General features: G+C 48.7%; 1 protein-coding gene and 1 long non-coding RNA gene across 2 annotated transcripts; one reads left to right on the plus strand and one right to left on the minus strand.

Annotated features, from left to right (window-relative positions):
* Positions 1–407: 407 nt before the first annotated feature.
* On the minus strand, positions 408–3350 carry MSC (musculin). The gene is made up of 2 exons (XM_040261369.1): positions 2555–3350; positions 408–1596 (listed from the first exon to the last, which is right to left on the minus strand). Exons 1-2 carry the CDS (start codon positions 3062–3064, stop codon positions 1510–1512), a joined length of 597 nt encoding a protein of 198 aa, XP_040117303.1. The 5' UTR covers positions 3065–3350; the 3' UTR covers positions 408–1509.
* A 43-nt stretch (positions 3351–3393) lies between these two features.
* LOC120878663 lies at positions 3394–8506 on the plus strand. Its single transcript, XR_005724603.1, has 3 exons — positions 3394–3931; positions 4553–4697; positions 8393–8506. It is a non-coding gene; the product is annotated as an uncharacterized LOC120878663 (long non-coding RNA).
* The last annotated feature ends 3385 nt before the right edge of the window (positions 8507–11891 follow it).

The following is an 11891-nucleotide window of genomic DNA, read 5'->3' on the forward strand; positions in this document are numbered from 1 at the left end:
TGTAGTGTCTTTTAGGCTGGAGAAATTCTCGTGTGTGTGTGTGTGTGTGTGTGTGTGTGTGTCTGTGTGTGTGTGTCTGTGTGTGTGTGCGCGCGCGCAAGAAAGAAGTACACCTATATTGCTTTGAAGAGTGTATACCTTTCTTTCCACGTGGCCCTGACCCCAAAAGACTATTAAGGGCCTTAGAAACCGTTAGTCCCTGGCTTCCAAGAACCCTTGCCTTAGGAAGAGGAATCAGAATCAGAGAAAAGAAGGAGAGTTACACTTAAAATTGCAGCGATCCAAACCTGATCAACTCCTCCGCCTCCAACAATAACCCAATTCCCACACAGAGCCAAAGGGCAGATTTAAGTTAATTCCCAGACCAAACTCGGGCAAAAAGACCACGTTTTGACGCCCCAGGGCACTCGGTTTTCACAATGCGTTTTATTATTCATAAAAAAATAAATTTATTTACATTTGCTAATTATTGTGGTAGTGCTGCCTGGGGCGGCTGCACGTTCTGCCGCATCAGGGTCTAGTACGGAACAGACTCCGCGCCCCACCCCGCCGGGAGGAAGAATGGGGACGCCAGGAGGTGGAGTCGGAGGCGGGTGCCACCCGAGGGGGAAGCCAGGTGGGGACAGTCGGGAGTGGGGGGTGGGGAGGAGGCCAGCAAGTAGGTGTAGGAGGAGGGAGCAGATGGAGGTGCCCAAGCAGACCCGAGCCAGGTCGGTAGGGAGAGGCGGATGGGAGGCTGAAGACTTAGAAGGGGAAGGGGCAGACCTAAGCCTGGTTAAGGGGAGATGCTTGCCTCGGGGGTCGGAGGGGCGTCACTGGCCCCCGGAAGCGCGACCGGAGGGAGCGCTCCGGGCAGACCCGGTCTGGTGGGTCTCTGCTAGCGCCCTTCCACCTCTCCCCGAACCGGCAGGGCATCGTGCGTCCGGCCCAGAGGGCGCAGCCCTGTGGGATACAATTCTGGCCCAGGTGTGCCGCGCTCCTCTCTTTGCAACTTAAAAACACACCCCAATGTAGGGTCTGGCGTGAAGACTTCGGTCTTTGAGGCCGGTTGTCCAGAGCGCGTTCTGACCATGGTCTAACCGTGAGAGGCCTGGGCAGTGCAAAGTCGTGCCATCACACGGTAGATCTGGCTCAGTTTGGAAACTAACCCCTAGGCGGCTGCGCCCTGGGCTCTGACTGCACCGCGGGAGTAGTCTATACAGCTAAAGCCCGAGGCTTGATCTGGGTCCGCGTGTAGTGTCGTCGCCCAGACCCGTGGGAACAAGGCTGTCTGCGCCCTGCGATGCCAGGCGCACAGCCGACACCCGGGAACTGCCCCCCCCCCCCCCCCCCCCCCCCCCCCCCCAACGCCCGCCACCTGTCCAGTTCACGGTCCTGGGCTGGGGGAGTCTAGGAGAATCCAATGGAACGTTCTTCCCATTCTCGGGGCGTCTCACACTGTCTCCCACCTCTCCCTCGTCCCCAAACCCGTGTGCTCAACCAATAATCCCAAGTGAGTGCGAGTTCGATCTAAGCGGTGGTCCCACATAATCTGTTGGCCGCGGAGACTTCTTTGGTGTCAGAGTCGGGTCGTCCCGAGACCACAAATGGCCACGTCTGTAAAACCAGAAAGAGCATCAGATACCGGAGAAACGATCGTTTCAAACCGAAACCGCTCTCCAAACGGAACCCCGGGATATCCCTGGCTTTGTGTAGCTCCGATTTTATCAGTATTCTGGGAATTTTTCGCGTCTTCTCTCTAAACCAAGATGTTAATTTTACTGGATTTTGATCACGTAAGACGGGAGTTTTCCGTTCCTGCTGTCTTCACGGTGATTCCGCGAAATTTGCATGAATTTGGGATTTTGTGGCTTAGTTCCCTTCCCCCAAAACACACACACACACACACACACACACACCCATCAGAATTTGGGATTTTGTGGCTTAGTTCCCTTCCCCCAACACACACACACACACACACACACACACACACACCCATCAGCCATTCACTCCAAGAAGGAACTGGGATATGATCTTTCTCAAGCCGGGAGAGTTGGCAGGTCGGAGAGGGACTTTCCAGACAAATCCCGTTTGGGGAAACCTCTGCTATTCAAGAATTGAAAAAACCCAAAGGCTTTTAAAAAGGTCTTGGTCTTCCCTCCCTCCTTTCAGAAAGTAGGGCTGGTTGATTTAAACCAGTCAGACTCTTATCTGGAAAATGTTAGGAAGGGAGATTTTTCGTTCTATCTGCAAAGGGACAGCGGACTCCAGTGGAACCTAGATTTACCCCGGAAGCAGGATATTAGCCATAGTGATAGTAACTATCAACCGGCAAAAGCGTCACGTACAATGATCAGACTGATGCAAACACAGAAGGGTGGATGGTTCTCTTCCAGTAAAACGACTGGCTCCTCCCGTAATTTGGGAGAAACCAAACTGGCCTCCTCACCACCCCTACCAGACCTCCCCCCGCCCCACTTCGGGTTCTTCCCAGCGGCCAGACTCTGCCGGGCGCCGGGAAGCGCGCTGGGCATCACTCGACCGCCCCGGCCCGGGCCTCGCGCGCGGCGCCTACCAGGTTCACCGGGTGCACGTAGCCGTTCTCATAGCGGTCCTCCTGCAGCAGCTGCCGCAGGTGCGCGATGTAACTGGAAGCCAGCCGGAGCGTGTCCAGCTTCGAAAGCTTGGTGTCGGGGGGCACCCAGGGCAGGCTGGTCTTGAGTCTGGAGAAGGCTTTGCTCAGCACGCGCATCCGGGCGCGCTCTCGGGCGTTGGCCGCGTTCCTCTGCGACTGCTTGCACTCGGCAGCCGAACCCTTGGGCGGGAGGGGCTTCTTGCCGCCGCCGCCCCCAGCCACCCGGGGCCGCTTCCTCTTGCAGCCTCCCGCGCCGCCCGCCGCGCCCAGCGCACAGCGCTCCTCCTCGCCGTCGGGGTCATCCTCCTCCGCAGACGAGTTGTCGCTGGGCGACACGTAGCTGCGATCGGCGCCGCGGAGGGACGGCCTCTTGGAGACGGGGACCGGGTACCCTCGCTGCAGACCCCGCAGCTCCATCTCCTCGGGGTCGCTCACCGAGCCGGTGGACATCGTTGCGTCCCCCGCGCCCAGCTTTCCTCCCCCAGGCCAGTCTCGCGGCCTCTGCCTTCCGCTCCCTCGCGGAGGCGGGGGCCAGGCTGAACTCCGCAAGCGACGAGAGATCTGGGTCGTGAACCGCGGAGCCCCGAGACTGATCCGAGAGAGCGTGGCCGAGAAGTCGGCGACTGGGCCCAGGCTCGGCACTCACTACCGCGCACGGCGCGTTTTGAGCGGACTATTTATTCTGTACTCCTCGGAACAAACCACCCCGGGCAAAGAAGAGGGGGTGGGAAAGGGGGGCAAGAGGTGGGGCGGGGGCGTGGAAGGGGTGGGGACCGCTTTTCGGAGTGCCGAGAATCTGCCGTTGGGGGCGGGGAAGGGGAAGTCTCTTGAACTGGGATCTGGACCCCTGGGCTCGAGGGACCCATCACTGCGAGATGAGTGCTCCTGGGTGAGTGAAGGAGGGGACCTTGTTCGTACCCAGGTACCCACTTCCACCCCCTACTGATCTTAACGGAGGCGGAGATTGCCCGACACTTGGAAACCCTAGGATCGAGACCTCTGAGTCCTTCCCCTCTTGTCAGCCGAAATGTGTTTTCCAAGTTCATCACTCATGATGTATGACTGCCTATTCAAGCCCGGCCCGACAAAAGCGTAAAAGCTAAACAAGCAACACGGAACAATGGGCGAATTACCTCTCATTTTCCTCCCCTCTTTTCCTTAAACGTCGCCGTTTGATTTACAAAGCACTTTCATCTACAGTGGTTCGTTTCATTTTCCAACATCTGTGACTTAAAATGTTATTATCTCCACTTTGCAGAACTTGAAGCTAAGCCGCAGAGATGGATGTTAAGTAGAGGACCCCATATCGACAGGCTGGTAAGCAGAATATGGACTCCAAATCCGTGTGTAGAATCCCAGGCCCCTCGGTATTTCTGTCGCACAGCACAGGATGCTCTGCGTGCTGTTTTCTGCTATCTGGGGAGTTCCACGCGTTAATTCTGTTTTCAACACCAGAGTGTGGTAAGATAGAGGGTCCTGCCCGCGCTCTGAGTTTCAGTCTAGAGAATTGATGACCATTTTCGATGGTGTGTTGAAGAGCATGCTCCTGGATTCAGCATGCAAAGTCAGCACAACCATCCAAAGTAAAACAAAACAAACAAGAAACTGCGATAAAACAGCACCCAGAAGTATGCCCCTCAAAGGAGACAAAGCATAACTGCGGTCTCCTTGTTTCCTAACTGGGAGAGCCTTGGCAATACGTGGTCTGGGGCTGTGTGCTTCATTTTGGGAGTGGACATCAATGGCCAGCTGTTGAGTGCCTGCTGTGTGTCAGGCACTGGATTAGGCGTTCGGTGCACCCCTTGAGTAATTAAAACTAAAACAACAGCAAAATAATTAAAATTCTGTGAGTGGGTTTGGGTTGGCCATGCCATTCTGCACTGAGGAAACTGAGTCGTCACACCCGAATTAGGTATTTACCTGTCTTTTCCCTACAAGCCTACAGGCAAGCTGAGAGAAGCTTAAGGAGACAGATGGGCAGTCGACCGGGACGGTGCAGGCAGAAGCCGCAGGCCAGCCTCGCCCCGCCGACTCCTCCAGCAGAACAAATGCGCTGGGCTTGGTGCCTGAAGTGCCGCAACAGGTGGTTGGCCAGGGCTGACTTCATCACTCAGGCATCATCGTTCCACCTTCGTCTCCCAGGCCAGGCCTCCCTGTGGGGATGTTTTGCCAAACCCCTCCCGCTCGCCCCCGTTTGCAGAGGTTTTTTCCCCCGATATATTTTGCCATTTTGGGGAGGGGGTTGTGGGGGGCGAGAGCCGGGGGAGGGTCTCCTCTGAGGTCAGTTGAGTAAAACACTCGCTCTCAGTTCTCTCGGTGCTGGGAAAACTCAGGGAGTACTTGACAGAGCTAGAAATCTTTCCTGGACCGCTGCTTGAACTTGAACTTGACTCTAGGTGCCGGGAGAAGGAGGGGAGGGAGGGACGGTTGGGGGAAGGAGAGAGAAGGGAGGGTGGCAGGGAAAGGGGAGCAAAAAGATGTAAAGGGAAGATCTCAGGCCGCTTTTTCCACCGCCTATTGATGACCTGAAGCTATCAGTATAAATACAGAGCCTCATACATTAGAGGCAGGCATATAGGTTTTAAAAAACGAGATTGTTTATACAGGTGCAGAACAAAGTCTTTCTTTGGAAAAGATTAATGGCAGGGAGACCGCTAGATTTTCTCTAAACAGTTACAAAAACTGTACCCAGCCTCAACGCCAAGCAGGTCATGGCCAGTTTCTTTTTCTTGAAGGAACTGCCTGACCCCAACGATTCATGTTGTTGTTGTTTTTAAAACTCGCTCTTTCCTGTTTTTTTCTTTCCCCTTCCTTCCTACTTTCTTTTCTCCCTTCCTTCCCATCCTTCTTTTCCCCTTCCTCCCTCTGATCTCTTTCAAGAAATATAGCCATTTCCTCTATTTTCCCATTATTTTGTTTTCCTTTTCCCTTTCCTTCCATTTCTTTCTAATTATATTTTTATTTCATTCTTTTTTATTCAAGTTGCAGACTCCTAATGAAGATTAAGAAATGTATCTTCATATACATTGCATGTTAGTATATAACTGCAGTTTACTTTAACAGGTTTGTAATGACATCTGATATTACACTTTCAAAATGCTTTTTTACTTTTCCTTCTCTCTCAGTGATTACAAAAACCTCATAAGCTGAACAGTGCTAATATAATATCTGTTTTGAAAAACCAGCTGTTTTAATTGTTTCAACAAGTCCCCATACACTGCAAATAAAAAATGAAAACTTTACTTTTGAATTTTAAAAGCAAGCACACTGAAAACAATTCCTATTTGCCCATGCTAATAACCTTTGAGATCTGTAACACAAATATACAGGTTTCTATATTGATGATTTTGAAATTCTTTTAATGTGTTCTTTTTAAGTATGCAGTGGGAGGTGGGTTAAAGTTACATTATCAAACAAACATTAAATACATTTAATAATGGTTAAGACATTAATAATCCCAGCTCTCCTGCTTATTAACTGTAAGACCTTTGGCAATTTTTTTTCGAGGCCCAGATTACTGATATATAATATGAAATATCTATCTTGTTGTGAGGAAGGGGGAGTCTGTGAGTAATGGCCTGGGCCACAGCCTGATGCATGGAAAAAAAATCAATAAATGCTAGTTATTTTTATTACTATGAATTGTGTGATGCCCAACATCACACATCTAGTAAGTGTCAGGGTCCAGAACCGACCCAGCGTTTGTAAGCGAGGGCTTGTTCTGGGTTTCAGGCAGCACCAGAGGTTTCTTCTCTTTAACTGCAGGCTTCTGTGGTTCAAGTGCATGGTCCTATTAACTGAGGTTTCCCCCAGGCCTCAGAAGAGACCTCACTGAGAGAAACTGATGGGGCTACATTAGAAACTTTCTTTCCCCAAGTTTTCTCCCCATAAAGCCACAGAAATTCTCCCAGCCCCCCGCCCTTCCCCTATTTGAAAACTGCTAAATAAATAAATATAAATAAAACTCCTAAATCAGTTACTGAAAGGGTTAAATGAAATTGTGGGAAAGTAACACACTAAGTGTAACACTTAGTGCTTAATTTGCTGAAATATAAAATTCACAGACTCTGGTTTTCTAAAAAGAGAGAATGAGGTCACAGACCACAGGAAAGGCCATTTAATGCCACACACCCACCCCTTCCAACCCCGAAGTAGGTACCCAGGCCATTTAATGCCACATCACTCCAAAGTAAGTGCTGGGGGAAGAAGTTTGAGGCTGTACAGATCAAATAGTTTAGAGTTTAGGGAGAGTAGGGACTGTGTCTATACTCTTGGACACCAAGTCAAAGCATGTACAAAGTAGTTGCTTAAGAAATGATTGTGGTGGGAATGCATTTCCCATATGACTTTCCTGGTGGTGTCTCCCCAGATACTCTTGATGTTCTGGGTTGTCCAGTTGGCTGAACAAATTGCCTGTTCCTTTGATCTAGAAAAACAAGAGTCTAGACCAGCACTGGTTAATATCATTGATGTCACCAGCCACATGAGGCAACTGAGCACTTGGAATGTGGCTAGTCATGTCCAGTATTGTAAAATACACACTGGATATTGAAGATAATGTGAAGAAAAGATGTAAAATACCTAATATTTTAAAAAATATACATCAAGCAATGATAATGTTTTGATATATTGGGTTAAAGGAAGTATATTATTAAAAATAATTTTCCATGGCTTTGTATTTTTATAATGTGGCTACTAGACATTGGGATTTGCAGATGTGGCTCGCATTATATTTCTGTTGGATAATTCAGGGATTAACAATGCAATTTTGCATTGAGTGTCTAGTGTTTGCTGTGGCAGGTGTTGGTGAGCCCGACTCCCGCCCACTCGGAAGGCACATTCTCGTGGGAAAAAGCACCATAATGCGGGAAGCACACATTAGAGCACGTCTGCTCTCACTAACTCCTGTCATCTCGCCTGCACCTCTCCACGTGTACTCTACCCCACCTAATAGGTCCAACCCCAGAACACGGGGCGAAACGCTTCCGGTGGGTTTGGGCTTCTGGTGGGTTTGAATTTCCGCAGCGCTTCTCACGGGGAAAAGTTACACGGAGGCGTCTGTTCCCCAGGTAGTTTGGGCCACCCCACAGACAGCGGATGCCAGGGCTCCGTATGCCCAGTTCCTTGGTCTTTTCAGAGCATCCCTGGATACAAAGTACGATGTCTACGCGTGAGAGGCTCCAGGTCTGGCAGTGTGCAAGTCACGTGGAGCGCAGGTCATGTGGTACAGGGTTACACGGTGGGACGGGACAGTCACGTGGGGAGCATAGTGTCGCCACGTTTCTTTGTCTCTCGAAGCCGAGGAGCTGATTGGACGCATCCAGGGTGTCCCCACGCTCCCTGACCGGGAAGGAAAGGAACGCTCCTCACTTGGACCCTGATGGCCATGTGGTCAGGTGCCTGTGGGAACTGTGGGGCGTGCGAGATGAGTCTTCTGTTGTCCCGAAGGCCATCGGTCCTCCGCCAGTTATTTATCCAAGATTTGCTGCTAGATTTTTGCCTCTGTGGAGTCCCGTGAGACCTTAGCCTTTAGAGAGGCTGGGCCTGGGCATGTCCGGTTTTCGGAGTCTGAAGGTGGAAAAACTGGAGTTAAGAATGAAAAAGAAGATAGGGAATGTGATCAGCCCCAGATACCTGATTTTCTCTGCCATTTAGGACAGAAGAAAAAAAAAAGTCCTCAGTAATTTGTCTTGATAACTAAAATGCAGGTGATTTGAAATAGATTTTTTAAAAAGCGATATGTGTGGGCGCTAACCAAGGTTTCTACAAACTTTCTAGGTTAGGACTAGAAAGCTGTGGGACTCCTACAGATGGACTTGCCAGATAGCTCTGCTGTAAAGAATCTGCCTGCCAAACAGGAGAGGCAGGTTCCATCCCCGGGTTGAGAAGTTGTCCCCTGAAGGAGAGAATGGCAACCCACTTTAGTATTCTTGCCTGGATAATCCCATGGACAGAGGAGCCTGGTGGGCTACAGCCCATGGGGTCACCAAGAGTAGGACAGGACTTGGCTACTGAACAACAACAACAAATTCCTGGAAACGACTTTAAATTCTCCATTAGCAGAGTTAAGCAGCCAGCCCAGCTCTCAGGAGGAAACACATGGTGATGGCTTGGCCTCTGGAGGTTTGTCTGCAGAATGCCTGGACTTCACTTATTTGGAGGATCCTGAAGGACAAGTTGGTCTGGGCTGTGATTCATGGGTCTGACAGAAGTCTTATTCTTTAAAAACCGTTTGGGACAGCCTTCCATTCTCAGGCAGAAGCTGAGTCTCTGTCTAAGAAGTTTTTCTTTTACTGTTGATTTTTATTGGCAATACTTTGAAAGTGTGACAATACTACATTTCCAAAACATTGCCCCAAGCCTTGGGTTTAATTGTGGAGTTAACCTAAGAGAAGATGACATCCTGCCTTGTGGCACGTACTGGAAAGAGACCCCTCTGCTGTGGACATTAGGAGATCTCTGCCTATCACCTCAGTGGCCTTGGGACACTTGCTGGCTGCCTTGGAGCTCTTTCTCTGTGTATAGCCCACCAACCAGGTGGCTGTGAGGGGAACTGCAAACCCATGTGTAAGCTTCCCTGGAAAGTGCAGAACATTGTAAGGTCAGTTATTACATTGCTGTCTTCATTCTCTCTCCTAGGGACTCATTTTTGTCCTACCCCCTTCTCTCAATTGTGAGCCCTGCTCCGTGTCACCCTCATGTTATCAACCCTCTACCCTCTACCCCCTTCCCCTCAGCACCTCATCCCCTATTGAACATCAAGTGAAAACTAAATGCCGCCTGGCGCCAGAGGAAGTTGTCCTGTAATAGATACTTCGTGGTGTCAGAGAGCAGGGATCCTGTGCACTTTGTCAACCAGTCCCTTAAACTCTTCTGTAAAAGGGACACTGGCTTATTTACACACAAACTTTGTTTCCCTGGCCCTAAGTCCCTCTCACTTCCAATTCTAAAATGAGCTCCCATAGGGATCAGAGAAAAGGGAGGTGTTTGGGGCAATGTGTGGACTTTTTCTGAATGTTTTGTCCTTTGGATTATTTGTGCTGCTCTGCCCAATTAGCAAGGATAATGAACCAGTTAGCGTGCAGGGGAAAACGCTGCCCTCTGTTAAGTTTCAAAGGTGAACTCCTTGAGGATATTTGGAAACAGAAGTAGATAAGGAATCTTCATGCCTGTTTCATCACCCTGTCCCTATTTCTTCCTAAATTGCCACATTTAGGCAACTTCCTTTAGAGAGGAGAGTAGCAGAATTAAAATTAATAAGAAAACAAAAAGACTAAATTGTCAACTCAGTGATGACAGAGACTGTGCCTTGTTCATCTGGGTATTCCCCCTGTCTGTAACAGACACAACCTAAGTATTTAATCATTGAAAACATTGAAAAACACAGGAACCCAATCTAATCTTCACCCATAATTACTGGAAGACATACTCAAACCATTATTTGCCCTTCACTTAACCAACTCAATTTACTCCTGTGTGCTCTGCCCCACTATCAGTACTTAGAGAGATCCAATTACATTTCTGATTAATTGAATGGACTTATGAAAACTATTCTCTGTTTTTGAATGTAGCTTATATGTCAGTTTACTCATAATGTAGTTGCCACAATCCCATTGTTAATTCTAAATAATTGAAGAATTATGTTTATTGTAAACATCCCAGCAATGAAATTTCTCCTTATAAAAATTAAATCTGGCTTTAAATACTATCAGTAATTTTTTCTCCTGATTGAAAAAAAAGTCAGAATTTTTATAAAATTTCAGAGGGTTACAGATCTATAAAGCCTCACATTAAACCTTTATGTGTAAAGAGAGAATGGAGCCCTGAAAGGCCCACAGATTTAATGGGTGAGCAGAGCAGGGGATTCAGAGAAAGTAAGGCCATCATCAGTGAGGTGAGAGGAAAACCAAGATTACTGTTTTTGAAAGCAAGGGAGGGGTTTCAGGAAATAATGGGTGGGGACTTCCAGTTGAGGTGGTATGGTAAAGTCACGTTTTGAAGCTGCCCTTGTGCTCCAAGCACATGGTAATTAGTTAGTGTAAAAATAGGAAATTAGAAAGGCACAACCGGGTTCAAAGCAAGAAAAATACCTCCGTGGACCAAGAGTAGAACAGAAACTGAATGTTGAGTGCAGTTGGAGCTCCTGGCAGATCCTCCAGGCAAGAGCATCCAGGAGTTGAGTTCCTTTGCAGAAAGGGGGAACATCATTGTCCCCTGTGAGGAGGGGGACTGGTGTGGGTCACTACCTAAATTAGGATGGAGGTCCACCTTAGTGAGTGCAACCACCAAGAAAACAAAGAAAGCAAACCCAGCTAGCCTATTGGCTCTGTGACTAAATCAGTTTCAATTTTTTTTTCTCTTAATTGTGGGTCACTTTTTCCTGCTTCTTTGCATGCTTTGGTGCCTTTTGTTTTTAGGGCAGACATTGTGAATTTTGCCTGTTGGTGCTGGATGTCTGTATATTCTTATAAATACTATCAATGTTCATTCTGGGATGAGTTACTTGGAAATAGTGTAATCCTTTTCAGTCTTGCTTTTCAGGTGGCTCGGTAGAAGGAATCAACGGTGCTCATTCTAAGTTAATTCTTCCCCATACTGAGGGAAGACTCTTCTGAGCACTCAGCCTGAAGCCCTGTGCATCATGGAGGTTTTCCAGTCTGGCTGGAGCATGTGTTATTCCTGGCCCTGTGTCCCTACCTGACTCTGTTCCCTTTCATCTTTTTTTGGTGAGAGTTCCTTCACCTTCTGGTAGTTTCCTCCTGTGCTTGTGCTGGTCCGCTGAAAACTCCAGGGGCACCTCCTGCAGATCTCTGGAGTTCACTGTCTGTGCCCCCTGCCTTCTCTCTGGTCTTCTGTTGGGTGAATTCTAGCTGCCTTTTTCTCCCCACTCTCTCAGCTCTGGCTTCTCCACTCAGGGGTCTGCCTGGGTTCTCCCTTTCTGCTTCTCACTTTGGAAACATCTGTGATAGCAAGATCTGGGGCAACGGCAATGATTATAGGCCTTTCCTTGTTTCCCATCCCTTAGGGTCCACTGTCCTTTACTACCTCCCGTCCAATGTTTGGAGAACCATTGTTTCATCTCTTTTGCCTGTTTTGTGGTTGCTCCAGATGGAAGGGCGAGTCTTATCACTGGAACTCAATTTTGTCCCTACAGTGGAAATCTTTGAAATTACTCCTTGGGAGGAAACTGGTTTCTTTTTGGTTTGCTTTTAAGGGTTAGAATTGCTTAAGTGTGCTTATGTTTTGAGGGAAAATTAAAGATGTTAAAAATATGAGA

This window comes from Oryx dammah, unplaced genomic scaffold (genome assembly GCF_014754425.2).
Source record: "Oryx dammah isolate SB20612 unplaced genomic scaffold, SCBI_Odam_1.1 HiC_scaffold_19, whole genome shotgun sequence".
Classification (NCBI taxonomy): Eukaryota; Metazoa; Chordata; class Mammalia; order Artiodactyla; family Bovidae; genus Oryx; species Oryx dammah.

Bases quoted from the DNA above. Each gene is read 5' to 3' on its own strand.
- MSC (XM_040261369.1), bottom strand. From the start codon at position 3,064: ATGTCCACCGGCTCGGTGAGCGACCCCGAGGAGATGGAGCTGCGGGGT. The intron at 1,597-2,554 runs GTAGGCGCCGCG...CTGGTTTTACAG, and splicing joins ACGTGCACCCGGTGAACCTG to ACGTGGCCATTTGTGGTCTC.